This window comes from Misgurnus anguillicaudatus, chromosome 9 (assembly GCF_027580225.2).
Source record: "Misgurnus anguillicaudatus chromosome 9, ASM2758022v2, whole genome shotgun sequence".
Lineage (NCBI taxonomy): Eukaryota > Metazoa > Chordata > Actinopteri > Cypriniformes > Cobitidae > Misgurnus > Misgurnus anguillicaudatus.
In genome coordinates this window covers 8,427,949-8,454,155 of record NC_073345.2, presented here as the reverse complement: position 1 = coordinate 8,454,155, position 26,207 = coordinate 8,427,949, and the positions used below count along the sequence as shown (strand labels likewise).

The 26,207-nt window shown below is 39.9% G+C and overlaps 1 protein-coding gene across 1 annotated transcript; it reads right to left on the bottom strand.

Annotated features, from left to right (window-relative positions):
• Positions 1 to 230: 230 nt before the first annotated feature.
• nup98 (nucleoporin 98 and 96 precursor) lies at positions 231 to 26,009 on the bottom strand. Its single transcript, XM_055180704.2, has 33 exons — positions 25,808 to 26,009; positions 24,731 to 24,837; positions 24,538 to 24,639; positions 23,725 to 23,907; positions 23,512 to 23,651; positions 23,326 to 23,433; positions 23,008 to 23,191; positions 19,377 to 19,546; positions 19,104 to 19,241; positions 18,853 to 18,985; positions 17,409 to 17,501; positions 17,191 to 17,328; positions 16,797 to 16,933; positions 16,519 to 16,706; positions 16,306 to 16,425; positions 15,848 to 16,122; positions 15,656 to 15,769; positions 15,436 to 15,574; positions 13,019 to 13,196; positions 12,777 to 12,929; positions 11,656 to 11,880; positions 11,446 to 11,572; positions 10,948 to 11,365; positions 10,619 to 10,851; positions 7,067 to 7,330; positions 6,830 to 6,987; positions 6,612 to 6,752; positions 6,333 to 6,487; positions 5,429 to 5,650; positions 5,080 to 5,321; positions 4,668 to 4,822; positions 4,467 to 4,578; positions 231 to 1,553 (listed from the first exon to the last, which is right to left on the bottom strand). The coding sequence occupies exons 2-33, from the start codon at positions 24,807 to 24,809 to the stop codon at positions 1,351 to 1,353; spliced, it is 5,427 nt and encodes a 1,808-aa protein (XP_055036679.2). The 5' UTR covers positions 24,810 to 24,837; positions 25,808 to 26,009; the 3' UTR covers positions 231 to 1,350.
• Between the last annotated feature and the right edge of the window lie 198 nt (positions 26,010 to 26,207).

Below are 26,207 nucleotides of genomic sequence, written 5' to 3'. Positions count from 1 at the left end.
TAGAAGCACTGGGGACCCAATCATAGCACTTAAACATGGAAAAAGTCAGATTTTCATGCCATGGCCCCTTTAACTAAGATTATTTAATGCTGTAGAAGTTTTGTTCATTTTTAGTTCATGTTAGCTAATGCAGAACCAATGTTAACAAATACAACCTCATTGTAAAGCGTTACCAAAATATTAATGTTCCAAACATCCTCATTGTATACACAAAAACAAAAGAGCTTACATTAGAAATTAAAGTTACTTTATTCGTAGTTTTATAAAATTAAGCACAGTCATGCACAACTTAAATCAGACGGCCACAAACACACTTCCAAAAAGCAAAACCTCAAATATCTTTAGCAAGTTTTATCATAAACCAGGTTCAATGTTTATAATGTTCATAGAAAACCAAAATGACAGAAAATAACTATTATTGTAGTGGCCAAAGCAACTGTAGCACTAAAAACATGAGAAGTTCGCTGAATGCTGTAATGTTATTACAAATCAGCGTAACTATCCTAGTCAGAAGAGATGTAAGTTTGACTTCAATTAAAGTTTTAAGACTTGACAGTCACATACCATTAAACACTTCAGAACCCCCAAAATATGTGTCTATTGACTTAGTTTGTCAATCAATAGCAATGATTTATTTTACATTAGGCAAAACCTTTAACAATAAGGTTTTCCAAATGAAAATATCCAAAACCCTACAAAAATAGAGACACTTTAACTGTTGCCATATATTTTTTGGTGTCAGGAAAGATTTAAAGATACCAAAACATCTCAAAAAGACCATTCTCAATTTAAATCGTGTTGAGTGACCTTTACCATACGCACTTGCAACTTATAGACTAAAGAAGTCCACAGGGACAATAAAATACATACAACAATACCAAGACTTAAAAATACTACAGTTGAAAAGAGCAGTCAAATGAAAAATAATTCAAACCCATTTTTAGTCTGTATGAAGTATTATGGGTCCAGAGGACAATGTACAGTTCACTAAACACACAAGGTCACATGTAAATGAACCAGATAATACTCTCACAATTGTAACTTTTACTCAATAGACACAAAGTTTTCAAATATGACTTCATCCCAAGTGTTTTAGGAAGATGTTCATCAACGAGAATATTTGAAAGATATTTTTATTATCAAACACGCACTCACACAAATCATGTCTATTACTACAAAACGGGATTTGAAAGAAAAAAGCTCCTACACAAATGGGAATGCTTTATTCACAATTATTGTGCCTAAATACGCATCAAAAGTTCAACCATGGCCTGACACAGCCATAAAACTGGAGTGCTGAAGGTCGACTCACTCACAACTCAATACTTCTGCAGAAACTTGTCTTGATATTCAGTGACTGACAACGTACTCCTGCAGGTAAGATTGAGTAAGGCTGCGAAGTTCCTCTAATGCGTAGTCCTCTGGCATGGGTAGACGTCCAATGTGCGGGGCCAGCTGACAAAGAGGAATATGCCGGGGATCTAAGGTGCCTTCACCACCCTGCTGGAAACTTAAAACCACTCGGAGGATGTTAGCCAGACGTTTGGCCATATCTATACAGGAAAGCAAGAGAAATACATTTTAAGACTAAAAATCGACAGACTAAAGAGCTCATTATAGTTGTGCGTACATCCTACGGCGTAGCCTCAACGGCGTTTTATGTGTCGGTTTTCATATAGGGGAGAGTGGGGGCGAAAGTAAAGTTTTTCATAAAAGGGTTCCCACACTTTAGTTAACTTCAAATTCAAGGAACTTTCAAGGACTTTCCAGGTCTAATATCCTCTAATTCAAGGACGAAATGTGGGGACACATTTCAAGTGAGAGCAAGGTTACATCATGTTACCTTTTAAGTAGTGATCGACCGATATATCGGCCGGCCGATACATCGGGCCGATTTTAGGTGTATCGGCATCGGCCGATTCGCGGCTTGCGTTCGCCGATAGCTTTTCCCCGGCATTAATTACAGACAGGCGCCCACAGGCAGCTCTGTGTTCCTGGAGGCTGCCTGCAGCCCGTGCATTGCCCCTCCCCCCACTAGCAGAGCGGAGCGCTCCAAGCCTGCTCAGTGCTCTGGTAAGTTTTAAACTTCAAAGCATCTTTTAACTGTTTGACTGAAATATTGCCATATACTTTGAAAGTGTAAGCACGTTGCTCTATATGTGCGTGCAATCATAGCTAAGAAAGTTTGGTGGTCATAATGGAAAACGCGAATGCCTATAAAACTGCTTGCCATTGTATTTAGGGAGCTTCAAATAGCCTTTAGGCTAACCGTATGCATACGGCAGCTGTTACGAACACTGGTCATAGGATTAAATAATGCTGACGTTGTTCCATGATTTCGTGGTATTTATAGGAGTTTTATTCAGCGACCACCAGTCTGACGTTTGGACGCGACGCGTGCTCATAATGCCGCAAGCGAACGCAGGTCATAAGCCGAACAGCTGATCATAGCTGGACATGCTGGGTTTTTAATTTTCATCTCCATAAATATATGAAGTAGTAAAAGGCTAAAAATTAATATCCATTGCTGATAGTTTCTCGTCATTGTGGAGAGCGCAGTTCATGGTTGCATACGTTTATGGTTGTTAACACGGAGTTTCGCGGAATTTTCGTCAGCGAAAAAAAAAAAAGAAATTCGACTCTAAGCACTTAGTTCCAAACAGTTCCCACATGACTTTTATGTGACCGGAGAAGTGTTTTTTTGTAAGTTTTGTCAACATTTCTGTTCACTGGGAGCGCAAAGATACATGCACTCTCTCATCCATGTCTCAGTGCACCTCTCCCACGTGCACGCGCTCTACTATCTGACCGAAGTCCGAACACAAATCCTCATGTATTTGTTCAGTTTTATGCGTTTTAAGCGAGCTGAGGCAAACTATCTATCCCTCGCATTTATTATAGGGCAAGAGGGTGTGTGAGGTACAGAAGTGGGGCAATTGGCATGTTAATCAGAATTCTTTTTAAGTTGTTTTTTGATCAGTATTGCTGTTTACATTTTCCTTGTCTTCTTATTAAAGACATTTGCTCTACAAGAGATTAAGTTATGTGCACTAAAACTTATACCTAAGCATTAAATAGGTTGTAAATAGTTGGTTACTTTCATGGATAAAGTAAAGTGTTCCCCTTGTTATGCTGCTTGGTTGCTGCTACTGTGTGCAATGGTGTAATTATTATTTTATTTATGTATTTTAAGCAGCACTGAATTTTCTTACTTGTTCTACCTCACCTGTTTTTACTATTTGTTAAATATAGTTCAATAAATGTTCCTTTTTTAAATTAAGAGCTGTAACATTTGGTTTTATCATTGTGTCATTTTTATGATATAAACTGAATGAGAAAAAGCAGTATCGGCTCCAAATATCGGCTAAAGAAAATCGGCAGCCTGTATCGGTCATCGGCTAAGGCTGATGAAAAAAGATCGGTATCGGCATCGGCACAAAAAAATCCATATCGGTCGATCCCTACTTTTAAGATATATTGTTACAGTTCCCTTTTGCAGGAACTCGCGCTGAGTCACTGTGGTGACACTTTGGGGACGCCTCCAAGAGTAAGTGCGTCTGAATGTTTATATCAAATTCAACCAATGGTGAGGCTTAACGACAAAGACAGGGTAATGCGGGAGCCAGGAAGTATATCTCTATCTGAAATATTGCCAAAGATGGCGTTACAGGGACACAAGAAGTATGGCAAGGGAGACGCAGCGTCTCGTTCCCTTCTCAGGGAACAACATATACATTCGTAACCTGAGACATTTTCATGTGTCAAACTCAATTATGCAAAAAAGCATTTTGGTAAGAATCAACATTTGAATACAGAAGATATAAGCATTTAAAGCAAACAGTTTAGCACGTGTGCTTAAAAAGTCTAGAATTTTTATGATATTATCCTACACTACACAGGGAATATGGATTTTTTCCAGAAAACTTCTTGCATAAAATAGATTCAAGCGCTTTTAATGACCTGTATCTATGCATGTATATTTTCCAAAACTTCCCAGGGCCTTGAATTTTTCCCCCCAGATTCACAAACTTTCAAGGTTTTCAAGGACCTGTGGGAACCCTGTAAGAAGCAGCTTGTTGTGTATGTTATGAGAAGACCAGCAGTGATGGAAGTAAATAAACAGCGACTTTTGTTGCAGTTTGAGTTAAATCACTCCTCAACTTGGCCCCTCTTTGTTTTAACCGTCACAAATGGAAATACCTATGACGCAGTTTTATTTTACACGTCAGGCTACGGATAACCTATGGTGTAGACCTTACAGACGACTATACATTGGACTTTACTCTAGTCCAACCTTGACTTGCCTTACAGAAAATATATTTCTTTGCTTGAACTTTGAGCATTAAATTCTTGCAGATGTTTTTAATGCTTAAACAGCTAAATTACACTGAAGTTAAAAAAGTAAAATCATAATCAATGACACCTGTAAGCTTTAAGAAATAAAATCCAAAAAAAGATTTCCTTACCTGATTGGGCAAGTCGGTCTTTAGCCTTGTAGCAAGGGATAAGCTCTATCCTGCCACACAGAGATGTCACCTCCGTATGTAATCGCTCCAGCTCATATCCAGGGCTTTCGGTCTACACACACAAAAGAAGAGGGTCATATTAATGGTTTCTACAACTTGTACCCTAGCAGAGCTACAGTCGTTTTCTGAGCAGTGGTATACCTGTTGAATGTTCTTCAACAACTGGTTGACATAGATGTAATCAAGGTAGACCCGTCCAGATGTTTCCCAGCCCTGAATATGAACACTGCGCTCTGGCACCGCCAATCCTTCCAGAAACTCCAGAAGGTAGTTATGATTGTCATTAATAATGCAATCTGAGAGAATAGACAGAAGTAGATTGTTATCTTTGAGATATGTTGGCCTATATGAAAGACATTAGTTGGAGATATGAATGGGATAGACTGTACTTATGCTCAATATGGCAGCTGTGGTCCTACCTTTATATCATCAGTTTTGTAAAAATATTCTTAACCAATATTTTAAATGGTTTTGCCATTCGACATCGTACCTGTGCCAAATATGGCAGCAAAGTAGATTGACTTGCTTAACAGGTGCTTTGATCAATACCAACCTGAGGCCAGGTGCTGGATGACCAGCTGATGGCATTGATTCCAGTGTCCGGCCTTGTATAGGTGCAAGGCTTCACGGTGTTTGTCTCCCTCTCTGCATGCACGGATGGCTTTGGCCTGATGAATCCACTGAATGGGGATTTGCAGCTTTTCTGTGAGAAACTGCTCCTTCTCCATAGACTCTTCTGTCTCCTCCAGGGAGCAATGCAAGTTCAGCATCTCTCGCACTGCCTTTTCTCTACATCTGCGCCCATGGTCATAATATATAAATGAGAATCATATTGCATTCAAACAACCCCATTTTCCACAACGAAACAAAAAACATGAATGGAAAATAGAGCAGATGCTAACCCAGAGTCAGGTATGTGTAGCAGCACAAAGATAGCCATTTCCCAGAGTCCTGCACTCTCCAGTTGGGCAGCGTAGCTGGCGTGCATCAAGCCCTGGCATGAGGTGGACAGATGGTTGTAGTTCAGAGCCTGCAACACATTCCAGAGGTGCCAGCTCAGCCGATAGTCCAGACGATCAGAAGTTATTGTGGTGGGTTCAAGCAGCTGTTCTAGGCTGTAGTGCCTGATGAGGGAAACGCAGCAAAATTGGTTTACTTGCGTACACAGCTGTATAAAAAGCTTCAGCTAGGGATGGGTATTGTTTTTTTGTCCAATACCAGTGCAAAATCGATACTGGACCGATGCCTGAACTGATACTTTTGAGGGGGAGTCACGAAATGACAATGAATGAAAGTAGGCTACAATAGAAATCACAACAAAAATTCTTCTGTGTTTGTGTAATTTTGTCATAATTTGCTTAATGATTGCCTAAAGCGCCATCACCTTTTGAGGCACAGAAATGAAGCACTGAAATCTGCATTTTGATTCGGTCCAGTACATACCCAACCCTAGGTTCAGCTGAGTTATGGGCATTTCACAAGGTAACGCTGCGAAATCGCAGCGCGGCTACAGCTTTCCTCATGTAGTGGAAGCGTTTTGTGCAGCATTTTGTGCAAATATGTTTATCTTCAACAGCGCCTGCCATGAAGAGCAGTGTCCCCCAAAAGGAAAAGGATTTTGGGTGCACGAGCAAAGCGTGTGGACCAACTCCACTTCATCTCTGCAACTGCCACCATTTTGCCAGTTTCTGCACGTCTCCTATCGAAAAATAACTAAACACCCGCAGTTGCCGCGTACCATGTGAAACACTGATCCAAATACACGACTTTAACAAAAGACCAGGAACCAAAGAAGAGGTTGCTAACCTGTCGCTGTAAAGCTTGAGCAGGTGAAAGCAGATGTCATAGAGGGACCTTTTAGATTTTGTCTCCTCCATCTCTTCATCCAAATCCAATAACTCCATTTCATCTACATATGGCGGTAAAGGAAGGCAAGCATACTTTTTCCCTTCCTCTGAATCCTGCAATAAACACAAGTAATAAAGTTTGGATTTATTTACAAAGCCTAAAGTGAACTACGTACTATGTGAGGCATAGTAGGTAGTCAAAAGTATCCAAAACTTATAGCAGTTTAGCGTGGCGTACCTGAAAGGCAGATTCATATTTGGCGAGAGCATCGGCTACAGATGCGGTGGGAGGCAGCATGTACCAAAGATGAACAGCAACACAACGCTTCCAATCGAGCTCAGAGCACACGTTTATACAGCAGTCTGTTGACTGCCACACCTAACAACAATAATATTGTTTAGAAAACTCAAATCCACCAAAAACATACAGAACAGATTTCGTTAGCACTGACTTACTGGTTTGCCTGCAAGCAAAGCAAAGATTTTCAGCCTCTCCTCTTCTATGAAGGAGTCGGTCTCCATCCTGTTCCAGTCACTGAGCTGCAGGGCCAAAAGATCTCTACAATCCTGAGAGCCCACAGCCTGAGACAGCATCAGAGAAAGGCGATGGTCCCCTACACACAGTAATGATCAGAATGCAGCTGTACAGCATGTAATTTAATATTAAACTTGCAATTAATTGTGTATGCTCACCACTCTTCTGAGCCAGTTTGCAGGCCTTGCTTATGCAGTGACCGGTTAGGTAACTAAATATGGCCTCAGCATGGCTCTGTTGCAAGGCCAGGCCCACTTCTTCCTCAATGCGCTCGTTTGCGCTCTCGGACAACCAGTGTGAAAAGCTCCTCCGTCGCTCAAGCTGCTGCTGGTAGTCCGAATCCTGCCTGGTCTCCTGATCACCCAGACGACCCCACAGAGCAGCACACAAAGTCCAAACTTGTCGCCAATGGGCTAAGACAGCTAACAGGAGAGGTGAAATGGTTTATTTGCAGCTTGTTTACTTAAAGGCGGAGTGCACAATGTTTGAAAGCCAATGTTGATATTTGAAATCACCTAAACAAACACGCCCCTACCCCAATAGAATCTGGACCTTCTGTTGATAGACCCGCCCCACACATACGCAACCCGGCAAGGATGTCGGTTAGTAGACACGCTCCTGACTGCTGATTGGCTATAAGTGTGTTTTGGTAGTCGGCCCGTCTCCTTTTCCAAAGCGTTTTTCAAACATTGTGCACTCCGCCTTTAAGCTAATAATTCTTGAATTTCTTAAAATTCTTGATTCTGGAGGTGTTTAATGCCGAGTTCAGACTGCACGATTTTAGCCCTGATTTTGACTCGCCGACAAATGCCCGAAATCACAGGCAAATCGATGCTCGTGCACGCGAGTGACAATCACACAGTGTGAATTATAAAAGACGCGTTCTGAGAGGATCGCCGACGAGTCGCCGACACACGCGAGATATTTGGCATGCTAAATATTTGGACCGGTCGGCGATTCAAAATCATGCCGTGTGAAATGTGTTTTGACTGCCAATAACATCGGCGATGACCTACATCCAATGAGGGAGCAACATACTCCAAACATTTTCTCCTTCATAATTTTTATTTCTTCTTCTTTCTGCTGCAAATGAGCGCACATGCAATTTGTATGGTAAACTTCTTGCGGGTGACCATTTTTAATAATAATCCCAGTCTCACGTGAGAACTCCGGTCTTGCACGCGTGACCTCGCGTTGTTTCCTTCGCGTCACTTCTTGCGTGCGTTTGGTTGTGAGACGTAGTTTGCGGACCGGGAAAAAGTTATCGCGATTCTTCTTACGGTAAAGTCATGCAGTATGAAAACCCCTGTCGCCAATCCATCATGCAGTCTGAAACAGCAGCGACTGAACCCTTCCCCAGATAATCACGCAGTGTGAAATCACAGGTGACCCGACTAGTTTGAAAATCATACAGTCTGAACTCGGCATAAGTTAACAAGATTTTAAACAAAACCCCTTTAATCATTAAAAACTTAAATTCCAATAAAACACCAGGGGGACACTAAAGCTAGAAGTATAGTCCTGTTTTTACACATACGTGAGGGTCTGTGTACAGGGATGCCAATTTCGTCATTAGAATAGTACGCATAGGGTGACCATACGTGCCATTCTTCCCAAACGCGTCCTGGCCAGGATTTCGGGTGCGTCTTCAGGAAGTCATTTGTCGACCGCATACATCATAGAGGATTATTATTATTTTTACAGAAAAGCAACCGTTACATTTTAAGGTAAGAATAAAACTACGATTGTATGTTTACTTTGTATGCGGGTCAGTGACAAAAACAGTTTGGCAAGATAAGAAGATCTTTTTAAAAAAACCTTTTATTTCAATTTGTTTATTTGTCAACTTGTTTATTTTAAAGCACATCATGTATTTATGTTGATTTTATGCAATAAAAAAATTCATTTGCACCATTTTCATGAAAGTTAAAACTAAATGGACATGAAAATGTCAAATGGTGAAACCACAAATTGCACCAAAGAATGATAAATATTAAATATTTTATCCACCTTGATGGCATGCAAGCGTAATCATTAAATTGTATTAATTATTTCTAAATCTAAATTTTAATGTGTTTTTGTAATATTTGTCCTGACATATGCTGAAAACAGCTCTATTTTCTAAATAATCTTTGACAAATTATGTAAAAATGTATGTAAAAAAAATCTAGATGATTATATGAAGAGTTTGGTTCCAAAACGCAATAAATCCATTTTGACAAATTTCGGTAAAAACGTGTTTTCTATACCAAGAAAGTGACAAGATGAAAACCAGTATTTTCTGTTACAAACTTTCACATAGCATCTTTAGGTTATAAAAACATAAAAAATTCAAATCCATAACTTGATTTTCAAAGATTTATTATAAAAACTAATTCTTTTTTCCACAAAATGCAATAAATCCATGACAGTTTTTTATTTCAAAATGCTATAAATCTATTAAATCAATGTATAAATGTGAATTCATCTTTACCATTTTAGATTTATTTAGTTGACTAGTGGTATACAATGATTAAAAAATAAACATTAATGGCATTAACCAAAACACTTACTTTGTAAGAACACAATGTTTTAGCATGAGAAGCTTGATGCTGTCTGGAGAACAGGCAACCGAGTGCCTCTCGCGGAAATTGTTAGATGCTGATGGCTTACATTTCTTTCCCGTCACAGAAAACCATCACAGGTTTGGCAATGCTATTAAAGTATTATTTTGTTTTGTTTGTTGATCACGAAGTACAAAGTAGATGAGGAAAACTAGGACTCCGTGTACTCAGCGCGCCGCCATGTTTGTTTACATTGCGTGAATGGTCCGCTGTAATATCAGAAATGGATTTATTGCATTCTGTAAAAAAGCAGGAGTGGCGTTTGTCGCATTTTGGGAAAAAATAGAGAAAAGATGACAGAATATCACGGCGGGTATTGGATTTTGCGTAAAATTAATTATTTACTTTTAACTACTGACCTGATATAATACTGATTTTGGCAGTAACTCATTTTTTTCAAAAATGGCGTTTATCGCGTTTTGGAACCAAACTCTTCATATTTTATTCCAATTTTTTTATGAATATATTTATATTTTATAAAAAAATACTAGTTTCATCAATTGACAAAGACCAGTTACACCACATTGACATTTTTTTTAATTATCCCCCAAATATTCTTTCAAAATGAAATAAAATAGGAAATTTTAGACTTGGTCCTCAAAAAAAAGAATGTATGCAAGTAATATGCAAATTTATTTTGAAATTTTAACCCTTTTACATTTAATTGAACCATACGGACACAAAATAATTAACGTCACATCATTGATCCATGCGCATACAGTAGAATCTAGTATGTAGGCTAGGTAGTGTGCGTACACGTAAAAAACAAGACTACACTCCAGGCTTTAAGGCCTGGGTATACTTCACTTACGACGCGAGTGTGTCAACGTACAGGGCACGTAGTGCAAATCTTCATCAGAATAGTATGTGCAACCCTACTTTTTTTTAACCGCGAGCATGCACGACCTGCGCACACAGAAGTATGTAGTATGTAGGCCGTTTGTTGCAATATGCACAAGTTGAACGTCTGTGCATGCATACGAGTCAAATTTAGTAACCTTCGCAAAGTTGTGTGATTGACTGTGCCGGTACACTCGCATACAAGTAAAAACTAAGTATACTTGGACCTCAAGTAATATACAACAGCAAAAATATGGCACTGCCTACCGTCGCCTGCTCCTATATCTTTGTTGACCTCCACAATCCACTCCGCATACTCGTGAAGAGCATCCACTCCGCTCACAGGTTGGATAAATGGACAAGGGTCCTCAGTTCGGATTGTGCTATGCTTCAGTTCAATCTCCAGTGGCCTGTGGTACACAGCCAAACCCTCTTCTGACTCCTTGGGTTCAAGACCCACCACCTGTTCCACACGCACTTTGAATGGACTTTCAGTGATTCTGGTAGGGTTAATAAAGAAAAATCATTTTGAAGTTCATTCCAACACACTTAATATAAAAAGTGAGTCCTGTAAACTAAGGAACAGCTAAACTTACGGTTTGGTCTTGGTTGGTTTGGGCAAGAAGCCAAATCCCATGATTTCTGTTGCCTGTTCCTTCATTGCTTCTGTAAGACTAAGTTGATCTCCACTGTGCACCAGTGTCCAGTTGGGTCCCCAGCCCACTCTAAAAGACCGTCCTCTGAACAAAGCAGCATCCATCAGCAAACGTCCTTTCCCTAGAGTGACAGAGCTCTCCAAAGGGACAGGCCCTCCTAATCGGCGGGCCCCTACAGTACGTAAAGTCGGCTCTGGGGGCGGAGCCGGCAAGTGAAAGGAAGGCCCAAATGTTGGCCAGGGGGCCTCTGGAGCGAGTGACTTGTTAAGCTTCTGGGATATTACACCAAATGGAGCCTCTGGCAAATGTGAAAAAAGCCCTCCTCCTGAGGTGAACTTGGTCTGTAATAGACTTCCAACTGAAAGAACAAAGTAATTTTTGTTAGAAGACAAAGATGCAGACTACCCATCTTAAAAGAAAATTATTAGACTGCCGTACGCGATGGCCGGCCACCTCCAGAAAGCAAGAGCTTGGGGGAGGCCACATCCTGTATGAACTTCGAGGAACCATGTTCTTGAAACAAGTCGCACTCATCATCCTCGGCAAACAGAGAGGCCTTCATAATCTGTGTAATACAAATCCAAATTAAATCCACCGAATACCGCATTAAGGTTTTTTTTAACGTGAAGATTTAGATACGTGCGCTACCTGTAAGGTATGAGGGTTGATGCCCATCGCAGAAGCCATTTGGCTGGAGGCAGAAATAGGCTCGTGCTCAGCAGGTGTCTCAGATCTCAGCTTCATCTCCTCTAGTGAAGTTCTCTCTCCATCATCCTCACCCAAAATACTGTCGGTGGCAGGTTCTTGAGTAATGTCGGCCATATCGCTGTCAAACTCCGACACGTGGCTGAGGAGCTCAAGAACTGCAGTACTCTACACACACACAAAGAGATCAAGTCAGGACTTCCTTCTTGATCTGAGTGCAGAGTTTTGTATTGTCCTACATGGTTTTCTATAGATGAATATTTATGTACTATCCCTGAAAGACTTTAAAGATGTTGCTTTATGTCTGGTTGGCAGAGGCTTGAAAGCATGCAGTTTCTTTACTTTGATCAGAACAATGTTTAAGCCAGAATACTTATGTATCCAAGCTGAATCCATGAATCTGACTGACACAAACATTTTATCTTTATTTACTTTTATTTGTCAATTAAATCACACAGTCATTCATACATTTTATCACTATTACACATCCATCAGAGACACTCTATTAAAGTGGTACATAAATTTGAACTATGTGGGTTTCAGATACACCCTTATCGCTGCATTTATTCTTAAATTACCTGTTAGGAAGAATAAAATAAATTTCTGCACAATATGCCACAGATATTCAAAATTTATTTTTTTGGCAAAGATAAGAAACGTAGATCTTATTCCACTCCGAACAAACTCTTGTATTGTCAATCAGTCTAATAAACACCACAATATTTACATATAAAAATGCATTAATATCTGAATACACTGAAATTATGGAAAGATATCAAAACCAAGCCATCAAAAAACCCAACTAATTTTTTAGTTAAAATTAGGGGAAGATCACTATTCAGATCATAGATACATATAAATATTATCACAGATAAAAGCCAAACACCCCAGCTCTCTTTGTAAGAACACCTTTTGGGATTTAAAAAACATCAGAAAGCACTGAAACTCTTTGCCCTCTTCCCACTGCCAGTGTTGATGTGTATTGTGAGGGTCACATTAGCTATCAGTGAACATGAGCCATCGGAGACAAATGTGTGTGAGACCCGGTGCGTTCCTCAGTCTACCTGAGCCTGTGGTGGCACCTGCTGCTGCTTCAGTTGAAGTTGCTGGATCCCAGGAGGAATTCCCGTCTTCAGCTTCTTCAGGTCAACCTTGGATGGGGGAACTTCTTCCTCTTCATCAGATTCCTGAAGGCCATACTTTGAGAAGTGAGCCACCTGTAGCGGAGAAAAAACAAAACATAGCATGTTAAATATGATTTTGATTAATAAAAGCTACATTATCATAATTTGGGAAAGACTCTTACCTCAAACACCCAGGAACCAGTTTCAGGACGATACTCCAAGAAGCGAGCGCCCTGTTTACGTGATGCGACCTCCAGTCTGCCCTCATAGTTCATTTCGACCAGTCTTTCTGGGCTCTTGATCTGACAGCAAGTTGTCTTATCATTTGGCCATACACCATCAAGAGTCACCTCTGCTCGTCTGTGTGTTAACGGAAGTTAAAACAACAAGTGGCTGTTAAATTAGAGATGTAAAGGGGTGGAAAGTTTCTGGAAAATTTCCAGGAACTTTTCATAAGAACTTAATCTGACATGCATGCAACCTAATACACATTTTTTATTAAGAATTTGACTTCTGTGGTAGTCAAGGCTTGAAAAATAGAGGGAAGCCCCGTTAAGTGATATACAGAGGATTATATTAACTTCAAGGGTAGTGAGTGTCATTGTTAGATACTACGTTTTGTATTGATCTCATACGGACTACCGGCACATCCAGGAACTTGACTGTAAATTTCGTCACCGCCCCTTTTTGGGGGATAAAAAACAGACCTTCCATTGACTTCCACCCAAAACAGCGGAACAAAGCAACGTTTTTACACAGCCGGCAGGCGTAAATAACTTATGAAACACTCAGATTAAACATGTTGAGTAATTATCTGTCCACCCTGCCTGCCACAGAGCCCGAAAGACACACCAACACACTCAACTTGGTCACAATAAATCCATGTCCCCTTCATTCCCACAGCGTCAAACCTGTGCAACAACGCCATCCAGTGATTGCTGGAAATATCGCTAAGCCAGTTAGTTGTATGACTCGGCGGAAAAGTGCACTCATTACTCTAAATATAAAGACATAATATATGAATACGAAGTAACTTTCAGATACGAAGTAAAATCATTCACTTGCTTCCCTGTTGACTCGATGAGGTACGAGTAATGTCCGGGTAAGACACCTCTGGCCAATAGGGAGCGTTGTTACACAAATTTGACGCCGGGAGAATGAAAGGGACATGTTTTTATTATGACCAAATTAAATATGTTAATGTATCTTTCGCGCAGGCAGGGTGGACAGATAATTACTCAACATGTTTAATCTGAGTGATTTCATAAGTTAATTACGCCTGCCGGCTGTGTACGAACTTTGCTTTGTTCCGCTATTCTGAATGGAAGGTCTAGTCTGAATTTCCCCACAAGTGGGCGTGAACCTGTTCAAAGACATTCTATGACGTTGCGCCGGTTGTGCGTATCCAAATGTATTTCAGTCAGTGTATTTGTCTTTACAATGGTATAATGTTGTTGTACACTAGCTTACACACAGCACAAAGGAAGTTTTAAACAAATGTATGTAAATTATGTGAATACATGCAAAGATGATTTTGACATTCTTATGTGTGAAGGTTTCAAGAAATGATCTGTGCATGTTATGAAAGAACGCAAAACATGCGATTTGCTCGCAGCACCTGAAAAGCCCCGTGGTCAGGAGCGCTAATCACTCCCCCCAAGGAGCAGTGCTTCGCCTTCTGATAGTTCCCAGTATGTATACGGTTAAAAGATGGCTGTGTCTCATATGACATTATTTAATTTTACATGTTGTGAATATCAGGGTTCCCACACCTTAATTAACTTAAAATTCAAGGACCTTTCAAGGACTTTCCAGGTCCAGTACCCTCAAATTCAAGGAATAATGGTGGGGGCGCTGCATCACTGCGATGACACTTTGGGGACGCCTCCAGGGGTAAGTGCGTCTGAATGTGTATATCAAATTCAACCAATAGTGAGGCTTAACGACAAAGACAGGGTGACGTGGGAGCCACTAAGTATATCGCTATCTAAAATATTGCTAAAGATGCCGTTACAGGGACGCAGGAAGTATGGCAAGGGAGACGCAGCATCTCGTTCCCTTCTCAGGGAACAACAGTTACATTCGTAACCCGAGACATTTTCATGCGTCAAACTCAATTATGCAAAAAAGCATTTTGGTATGAATCAACATTCGCATACAGAAGATATAAGCATTTAAAGCAAACAGTTTAGCATGTGTGCTTAAAAAGTCTAGAATTTTTATGATATTATCCTACACTACACAGGGAATAATATGAATTTTTTTCCCCAGAAAACTTCTTGCATAAAATAGATTCAAGCACTTTCAATGACCTGTATCTATGCATGTATATTTTCAAAAAACTTCCCAGAGCCTTGAATATTCCCCCCAGACTCACAAACTTTCAAGGACCCTCGGTGGGTGCATCAGACAGAGTTATGGGATGCACAGAGATGAAAAGGGTATGTATGGACTTCTCTAACTCTGAGGGATACGGTGAATAAGCTAAAGTCCCAAAAAGTCGGCGTGTCCCTTTAAATTCCTGGAATTATGCAACCCTTTGTTAAATAAAATGTGAATAAATTGATTGAATAGGATAACAGATGCATATACACAATACCTGTTGAGGCCCTCTCCAACAGGAGGTTTTTCTTTGTCATCAGGGTACACGTTTACCTCCTTACGCCTCAAGTGCACGATCTCATCCAGGTTCATGTTGGTAAGGTTCACCTCACCAGGGAAGAAAACAGATCCGTAGCCTGCAAAGCAAAGTTCAAATGCATTTTGGAATACAGTAATTGTTTCGATGCTTTGCAGAGTTAAAATACAGACAGTTTTACCTTTCCTGCCGATAGTGAAGTTCTCCACAATACATTCTCCATTTTCCGTTAACGTCTTTCCCAACTCGTCCAAGGCTGGTATTGTATAGTAACCCGCACGGCTAAGAACTATGCCTGAGAGAAAAGTTCAGAATAAGATTTCTAAGCTAATTCAATACATGTAACTAGCGCTAACATAGGAGACAAACGTACCAGCTGGATGAGGAGGTTTCTGAGCCTCCAGCTCCTCATCTCTCTCCTCCTGAATGGAATCCTCTGCTAGGGAGATCTCTTCACTGCTGGCCTCCAGGCCGTTGCGATTATTAGGCGCTCCTCGTATGTTGAACTCGCTGATGGTGTCTTGCAGTAAGGGACTTGGCTGGGCGTGGGGAATAGGTTTTGTGATGGGGTTGGTGTAAAACTTGGAGACCTCCAGATCATCGTCCACACTTCTCTCCGCTGCCATTTCTCTTTCATCCACACTTAGACTAAAGTGAGGGTGAAAAGAAAAACTATTTGGTGCTGCATCAATCCACAACTCACCATCATTACTACAACTTTAAAATGCTTTTGTATTCATCCATAGATGGGATGGTATATAAGATCAAAGCCCCCACACTGCTAACAAACTATACCCAACCATAGGTAAAAGTAGTCACTTAAAAACTAACCTTAGTCCATTATGTGGGTACTCTGACGGAGATGCCAGGTCATCAGCCTCTCTGTTCACCGAGTTGTTATACAGACTGCTGTTATTCAGATTCTTCAACACAAGCTTCTTTATGCTTTTCCTAAAACAAAACATCACACACACAAGAACACTCAAGTTAAACACCCCATAGCTACACTTTCAACAGATGTAGCAGAGCTTTTTCGGGCCTTACCGCGGCATAAATGCTCCATTGGTGAGAGAGGGTTCATCATCATCAAGTCCATCAAAGAGCTGTGATTTGGAGGAGCCCGAGGAGGACAGAGCTTTGGGACGCACGCGTGTGGCAGGACGAGGGGTCAGTTTGTACTGAGTAGGGGTTGTCAGGGCTTTTTGGGCAGCTGGATTTGTGGGCTTAAGACGCTAAAGGGAAAAGATAAGTCAGCAACACACAGAGCAATTTCTTTAGTCAAACAACAGTAAAAATAAGGCCACATAAATGTGAAACTGAACCTCTTCCTTCTTTTTGGGGTCAGAGAGTGGGTTTCTGAAGAGGGGTGAGTCTCCAAAAGGCGAGTAGGCCAACGCGTTGATCTGCTGCTGAAGGACAGCCTGCTGAGCCGCTGCTGCACTGGGGTCAGAACTGAGACCTGAGAATAACACACACAATATTTCAATATTTATTATACAAACTACCTCACAAGATGCTATCATTTCGGTGCATTTCGGTATGTACATCACAATGGTTTACAAAAAAAAAAAAAAAAGAGCGCTTTAATTGTAATAAGAATTGAAAAAGAAACATACGGTCAAAGTTATATAGAATGCTAACGAACTTTCCTTTAATATCGCACAGCTGCCAACTTGGCAAATAAACTGATTTAAAGATTTAGGTATTCGTACTGACCCACAGGCTGTTGGGGAGCACCAAAATTCAATGTGCTTGCTCCAGTGTTGAAGGTTCCAGTCCCGAATGTACCCACTGACCCCAGGTTGGAGCCCAGCTTGTTCTGATTAGTTCCAAACAATGACGTCTGCCCGGCTGCTACAGTCGTCAATAAAAAATAAAAAATAAGTTTTTCTTCCTTTTGTAACATAACTAAAAAGCATACAAAGGGCATATACCTCCTCCAAAGCCAGTTCCTAATCCAGTTCCCAGGCCTGTTGTAGCAGTTTTATTACCAAAAAGACTCCCACCAGTAGCAGTTCCTCCAAATCCTTGAAAGACACCAGCCATAAGTTAATAGGCTTATAAAAAAATATATATATATATAAATATATATGAAGAGTTTGGTTCCAAAACGCAATAAAAAAATGAAAATGAAAAAAATGAGTTACTGCCAAAATCAGCATTATATCAGGTCAGTAGTTAAAAGTAAATTCTTAATTTTACGCAAAATCCAATATCCGCCGTGTTATTCTGTCATCTTTTAACCCTTTTTTCCCAAAATGCGACAAACGCCACTCCCCCTTTTTTACAGAACGCAATAAATCCATTTCTGATATTACAGCCCACCGTTCACGCAATGTAAACAAACAATGGCGGACGCGCTGAGTACACGGAGTCCTAATTTTCCTCATCTACTTTGTACTACGTGATCAACAAACAAAACAAAATAATACTTTAATTGCATCGCTAAACCTGTGATGGTTTTCTGTGATGGGAAAGAAACGTAAGCCATCAGCATCTAACAATTTCCCTGAGAGGCACTCGGGAGACGGGTGCTTGTTCTCCCGACAGCATCAAGCTTCTCATGCTAACACATTGACCCCAGGGGATCTTATGAAAAACTTTACATAATTTTACTCAAAGTCAACGAAAATCGAGCAGGACCAAAAACATTTTACAGCTGATCGATGTTAATGACTTTAAGCGAAGACGTCAAGTAACCGCAATGACAGGGTTCTTAATATGACAAAGTAAGTGTTTTGATTAATAACATTAATGTTTATATTTTTAATTAGTGTGTACAACTAGCCAACTAAATGAATATAAAATGGCAAAGATGAATGCACATTTATATAGGCTTTTGATTCAATAGATTTATAGCATTTTGAATAAAAACTTGTCATGGATTTATTGCATTTTGTGGAAAAAATAATCCGTTTTTATAATAAATCTTTGAAAATCAACTTATGGATTTGAATTTTTTATGTTTTTATAACCTAAAGATGCTGTGTGAAAGTTTGTAACAGAAAATAGTTGTTTTCATCTTGTCACTTTCTTGGTATAGAAAACACGTTTTTACCAAAATTTGTCAAAATGGATTTATTGCGTTTTGGAACCAAACTCTTCATATATAAATATAAATATATATATAAATATATATATAAATATATATAAATATATATATATATATATATATATAAATATATATATATATATATATATATATATATATATATATATATATATATATATATATATATATATATATATATATATATATATATATATATATATATATATATATATATATATATATATATATATATAGAAAATTTTAGATGCACACCTGTGAAATGCTGCAAATTACCAAAAATTTTTATTTTGTAAAAAAAAACTCACCAAAGGTTGATGTGTTTGTGTTAGTCCCAAGTGTGAGTGTCGGCTTATTTCCAAAAAGACCAGCGCCTGTGCCAAATGAGGGTGCACTAGTGGTGGTGGTTCCAAATCCAGCTGGCTTACTACCGAAAAGATTCTGTGAAATAAAGGTGACGGTAGACAAAATATAGAAGATGTAGATTTTGTAAAGATGTGAAGTGGACAAAAAATAATAAATAAAGGAGAAATGAAGAAATGTAATGTTAATTGTTCACCTGTGTACCGGCATTCCCAAATCCGGTGTTAGGTTGACCGAAGAGTCCTGTGCCTGTGCCAAAGCCTGCGGCAGTACTTGTGTTAGTGTTTCCAAACAGACCTCCAGCCTGTGAGGCAGCAGTATTGCCAAACAGACCCTGGTTGGATAAAAGACGTTCAATTAAACACATAATCGATTATTACTAGCTCACTAATAATCTAATAAGAGCAGTCCAATATATTGTAGCACACTTAAACTAATGCAGCCATGGAGTAAACTTTCTGGTACTCACCATGCTGCTAGCAGTGTTAGGCTGACCCATGGTGTTGGTGTTGCCAAAAGAGAACCCAGTGTTTTGGGGGGTGGTGGTGGCTGCGCCGAACGGTTTGAAGAGACTGGAGGCCTGTTGCGGCTGCGTCTGGCCAAACAAACCTCCTGTGGTTGTGCCAAAGTTTCCTGTACCTGCAAATCAAAGAGTTACGCAATCTTAGAATAAATAGTTAACTTTAGGGACAGTTTACACAAGGTTTTCAACCAAAAGCAGTAAAGCTTTATGTATTTTGGCTGTTTTTATGAAAACAGCATCTTAACATTGCAATCTTGAAAGCGTGTTCCAAAGTGCTAGTTTTTGAAAACGACAAACCGTTACGTTATCATTTCAGTGTAAAAGACAGAAACGCAAATCTGTGAAAACAGTGACAGTGCATGCGAATTACGCATTTAACTACCAGCATTTAGTGTAAGATCAATTTCTCTTTAGTGATTTGGCTCCAAACTGCATTTTCCTGACTTCCTTTTATATTGCTTTTCAAGTTACTTTGTTTGAACTTGAAAGGTCAAAGTTCAGCATCCACGAAAAAGTTCCCCTTGCATGGCCGGATTACGTTTTTTCATGTCATGAACTCCCGCGAGGAGGCTTTTATGGCGCTTTTCCATTGCATAGTACCCCATGGTTTGGGGTCAGGTCGGGTCAGATCTATATTTGCGCTGCCTACTGCTGTGACATCATACAAGTGAGAGCATTGTTGGAATACATCCCCATACATTCATTTAACATTATTTCTCAGTCCGCCACAAAATTAAAATTGACCACCACAAATAGATGTTTACACATCACGTTTATCACTACCCCTGTCTCACATGACAGTTTCTGTACAAACACCTGTGGCGTCAGTCGAAGCGCTCCACTGAGGCTCATTTAAGTTGCATTTAGACCCATATGCGGACATGCGCTTTTCTGGTGTTCTTGATTCTCAACCTGTGAATGTTTTTACATCGCTAAAAGGGATTTTGGGAACTTATAGCAGAGTACAGATGACAACATGTTTGGTTGAGACAGTGCAAGCTAGCATGAAGGTAAAGCCAATCTTTTACATTATAGCGATTACACTGGTAGTGACGATTCTCTCAGACCAATCAGTGATCTACAGTGTTTTCGCGTCACGTTTTGGTTTTAGCTCTGGTCTAACTATCGGGTACTACATACTGCACCCAGGGGAAAAGCCCCCAAAAAGTAAGCTGACCCAAGCTAAGCTGTTCTATGTTAGATTGATAAATGAGGACCACTGAGTTTACTAATGCTACTCCAACACAGTTTGCTAAATGTTGCTGCTTTATAGTCCAGGGTCACTTGTAGTAATAAACCAAACTCATTGTCCTTCCAAACAAAGTTGCTTGATGCTTTTGTCTTCATGATTGTTTGTATTTATCGTTCTGTAAAAGAATGCATATGTGTGCAGGCGTGTAGTGTTTCTTTACAAAGTGTCACTGCCAACTACTGGCCTGGCATACATAATACAGCATTTGAGTCGTTTTTGAAGATCCAGGTGTACATGGATCATTTTTAGTAGAATCGTCATTGTACGAACATGTATCTTCCACTGCTGTATATCTGAATGAGTACTTACTAGGGGTGCGACGAGATCTCGCGAGATTAAATGTGTTTCGCGAGATTACATGTGTCTCGCGAGATTTCTTGTGGAGGTGAAATGCTGGCCGTTTCTCAAATAAAAGACTGCATCCTTCGGAGGTCGCATTTTTTAACTGCATTTACTCCCATATGTTGATTAATCAACACTGGCCGCCACAAATAGATTTTTCATGATTCCCATTTACATTTTAATTTCACTATTTAAAACGGCTTAATTCATTGCAGCGAGTGCACAGCGCGCCTCCATCCTCCCTCTCTCGTTGTGTGCAGCGCCTCAACAGCGCGCGCCGCCGGCCCCCTCCCCTCTCTATGAAACGCGCCTCCAGTGAAAGGTATTTTAACTCTGTGTTCCTCCGTGTACTTTCTCTTTTTCGCGTAAACGTTAACAGTCACGGATGTTACTGACAGCTGATCAAGTTCATAATGAGTGACTTTACAAAAGGTTAGCATTAGTGTTTCCCACACATACCCTTTCTGATGTGAGTCTGTGTCCGAGCTCTCTCCCTACCTTTGATGCGGCATGCCCGTGCACGTGTTCTGTAGTAATAGCAACCGTGTATTCTCTCATATTTATGAATTTGCAACAAATTGTCTGCGCTATACGCGATATACAATAAAACTACCACTCGTATTTAAATAAAAAACGCTAATAACACCACTGATGAGAAGAGCAACATCAGTACAGCCTCAATGTAAATGTATGATGATTTTTTCAGACGATGTCGCGTTTTTAGCAGCAGTTAAAGAAAGAGCTGATTGGATTAAACAAAGAGTAACTGGGTCATGGCATGGGTCCTGTTTAGTCATAGACAACAGAACAGAAACTATGTAAAAATAGCATTCAGTTGTGTTAAAAAGCAATATAATGTGACGGATGCAGGCATTTGTTATACATTAGGGTTGCCGCGGTGACGTAATTTTCCCACCGGTTAATCAGCGCGTCACAAACCCGGTGATACCGGTGTCACCGTGTGGGAGGGGCTTATAAATGCGCATGCAGATGTGCACATTTTACTTTCACTTTTGAATTACGCAACTGTTTAAATGCAGTGCTTGCGTACGCTGCGTTAAATTGCGTATGAATTTGCATGCAATGCGAGTGCAACAGCTGGTTTACTTAAGTGCTTGAGTCAATGTGCGCAGGTAATTCTCAAAGAACCAGCCAGTCCCAAGCAGAGCAACCGGCTGCTTCTCCATAAAGCGCTGCTTGAATGATGTGTTTATTATTTTTCTTGATGATAAACACAACAACAAAACGATCTCGCTTATATTAAACATCATATATGTATATTATAACAAAAACGAGTAAGCACGTGGCTTCTGCCTTCGTCTGGTCAGTCAACTCGCCTCGCAAACTCTGATAGAAATAAATGAAATCTGACACCTCCTGCTCTGTGACGTGACGCGCGTTCAGCTCCGGTGAATTCAGGCACCAGACACATTCAGTTTGCTCTCTCCAACGAAACTAAATGATTAAATTACACGAAAATATCAAAACGACGGTGAAAGACGGTGTCGCGGTGGGCAAGTGATCTAACCGGTGACAGGCTGAAGCACCGGTTATCACCGTTTCACCGACTATCGCGGCAAGCCTATTATACATGCATAATGCTTTTTATTTATAGGCCACAAATGTAATGTGTTTGTTAATGTTGTTTAATCTAACTTGGTTTTAATACTTTATTTGAACCAATTATTATTGCATCTTCGTTATTATGTAATTTTAAATGCTACTGCTCACTTGGGTCTATTTTTATTAGCCCAAAATACCAAATTACTTCATTATAAGTTAGAAAAATAATTGTTAGGGCCAGTCCTTGATTAGTTATAACATTTAAAAATAATGTGATTTCAGTTTCTTATTCATTTATTTTATCATTGTGGGTTTCTTAAAAAGTGTAAAAAATATCGTCTCGTCTCGTTCTCGTGAACCCAATCTCGTGTTTTGTCTCGTCTCGTGGATTAAGTGTCTCGTCACACCCCTAGTACTTACTGGTGCCAAATGAAGTTTTGTTCTGGCCAAAGCTGAAGCCAGCGTTTGGAGCCGAGGAGCCAAAGAGACCAGTGCCAGTGCTGGGTGTAGCCGGGGCTGCAGCTCCAAACAGACCACCTGTGCCTGCTGCCATAGGGTTGGAAGGCCCCTTTCTGCCTGCCTGGTAATCCTCAAGCCTCAATTCCTAAGTGCAAAAGAATATACAGTATATTATTTTTTAAGTTATAACACATTTCACGCCAAGCCATATTTTTTTATTCTTGCCTTTGGCAGTCAGTATCTTATGAGTTTTAAACAAAAAGTGAGAATCCTTCCTACCTCCAAGGATTTGTTCTCGTATTCCTTCATGGCAGTGATGCACTGATGTTTGGTGTTGATACTGGTCGTCACACCTGCCTTCACCATTGTATCACTTCCAGTTGGTGGCTGTTACAAGACATAAGATTTTGAATGAACAATCTCACAAAAAAAAAAACATATAAAAAGAATAATGCTTAGACTTACATTGAATTTGATTGTTGTGCCAGGTGGGGCAGCGGTGAAACTTGAAGCCCCAAATAAAGAGCCTGACGCTCCTCCAAAAGGGTTGGACGTCGTGTTAGTTGTCCCGAACAATCCCCCACTACTGGTGCTGGTACCAAAAGCTGTAAAGACATTCATACAATTAAACAATAAATTCAACCCTATATGTACACCAAAGTGAGGCAGAAAACTTACTGCCAAAAGCAGCTGGTTTGTTGGCACTGAAGGCATTATTCGGCTGGGAAAACAGCCCTCCAGTTCCAGTGTTGGTGCTTCCAAAAAGACTGTTGGAGGTGCCAGTGGCAGGACCAAACCCAAATCCACTGCTGGTAGATGATGTGACAGGCTGACTGAAAGTGCTTGAGCCAAACAGGCCACCTTTAGGACAGACACAAACACATTTGAATGACAAAATACACAGCTAACCAATCATAGCATAGGCATGTTATTTTTGTCTTTTGCACCTGAAGTGCTATCACAATCAGTTTAATTTACGGAGTACAACTTTGCACAAAGCAAATGACATTAAAAATATATCAATTTATGAGACTAAATGAACATTTGATAGAGAAATTTAAGCAAAGGATTCAAATTTGACCACTGTCAGGCCACGTATACACCAAAGCGTTTATACGCAGTAGAAAATGCCAATGCTCTTTTGAAAACGCAGACTTTGGGCACTTGGCAGCAATTTTCTGCTAAGGTGCTTTGGTTGCTAACATGATAGTTTTATTCATTTATCAATTGTTGTATCTGTCCCACCCTTCTCCGCTGTGATTGGATGGACAGCCGAGTAAAAGGCACACTGATATTCACAGGGTTTTACCGATAGCTGAACATTTTTCAACTCTCAGCGGCGATCAATTTAAAGACAGCTGGAGGTTAGCACGGAATAAACGCTCAACAGTTTTTTTTAAATGAAAAAAATATGCAGGCCTTAGGAAAAACACTTTGGTGAAGATGCAGCCTTAGATTCTGCATACATCTACCACTCAGAAAACATCATACCAGGCTTGTTCTGCGTGGCTCCAAAAAGTCCACCTGTGTTGTTGTTTGTTGTTGTACCAAATGCTGATGAACCAAAACCCCCTGTCGCTCCAAACCCAGTATCTGGTGACAAAAGGTAGCACAAAATTCTCACTTTGTCTCTTGGCTGTATTTATATTTGGCTTTCTCTACATAAATTACCTGTCATACTTACTTTGTTGGCCAAATGTTGACGAAGTCCCAAATCCTCCCGTCCCGCCCCCAAAGGGCGCACCAAAAGATTTGTTGAACATCTTGCGCTGCTATAAAGCCTGCATATGTCTGCAGAAGAAACAGGTGCCGTCAGTCCATTCGTTGTTTATTAAATGTAATCTTTTTGAGATGATGCTTGATAATTTAATAATACATATAACAGAAAGTGTGTGGTTTTGAAACTGACTTTTTTTAAAACCTTGGTGCACCTTGAAACTGGGCCATGCCTAATTTAGACCATTTACAGGACAAAATCTTAATTTATTTCAATTTGTTCTAGTTATTGAATAGATGACACCATTACTACTTAATCGTTAACATTTTTTAATTAGTAGGTTTTTTAAGGTTAAAATCTGATATTTTGACTGCAGTTTCTCTGGGTTCAGCAGGTCAGGCTGTAAATTTTCACACTTCTAATTTCCATCAAGTTCAAGTTTACAAAAGAAAACCTAAAATAAACTGATTTCTGCAGTAAATGTATGAGTTATTAACGCAATACACTTGTAATATAACATGTCAGTTACATAAACGATGTGAAGAGTCACGCCTTGTGATTTATATATTGTTAAATAACCAAGACAACGACACATTTGTCATGACATTAACGTAGATAGCGAAGTTGGGCGTCAGGAATTTTACGTATCACAAATTCTTAGATTTAATGCCTGTGATGTGTGCCTTTACAGTAACTGTGGCATGCCAAGACAACACACCGCAAACAAATATTACGGTATGTGCTGGATTAAACCCGAGTCAACCAGTATGCGCAAGCAACGCAACTAGGGCCAAGATAGCCATCATGAGCTTAAAGTTACTGTTTCAAATACGATTATTTAAAGCTTTAACAAACCGCTACTAAACGATTTTAAAGTGTAACACTTAAAACATTCGTTCAGTTTGAATCAATCACATATATACATAAATGGCACAAGACGCAAACTTTCTACTTTCACATTCACATGGCTCGGTAAATATGCTAACATGCTAGCAATCGGGTTTGAAACGTAATTCGGTCAACAAATTACTTACGTAACCTTACCGTTTATTCTACGGCGATTGAAGGTCGGGTAAATAATCCTCACACGAAACGCACAATGTTTATCGCCAACCTGTGCTCTGTGTTGTCGGTTTTGGACATCAACTTGCCAACTTTTACTCTCAGCTCAATGTTGTTGGAGGGAAAGAACGCAGCAAGCTAACCGCTAGCAACCCGCGTCATATTTAGACATGTGACGTCATCGCGCAAACCGTGACAATTTCCTTGCTTTTCATTTGATTTCACGCACATGCGAGTTTTAAAAAAATAACATTTTTGACCCATAACAGTGTATTTACCCGTTTTATCTGGTAAAGTCATCCCTGGCTTAGTAAACGTAACAAACGTGTGCGGTATTAATATTTTTGTAGCCTACATGTTGTTCACAACAAGCTAACGATAT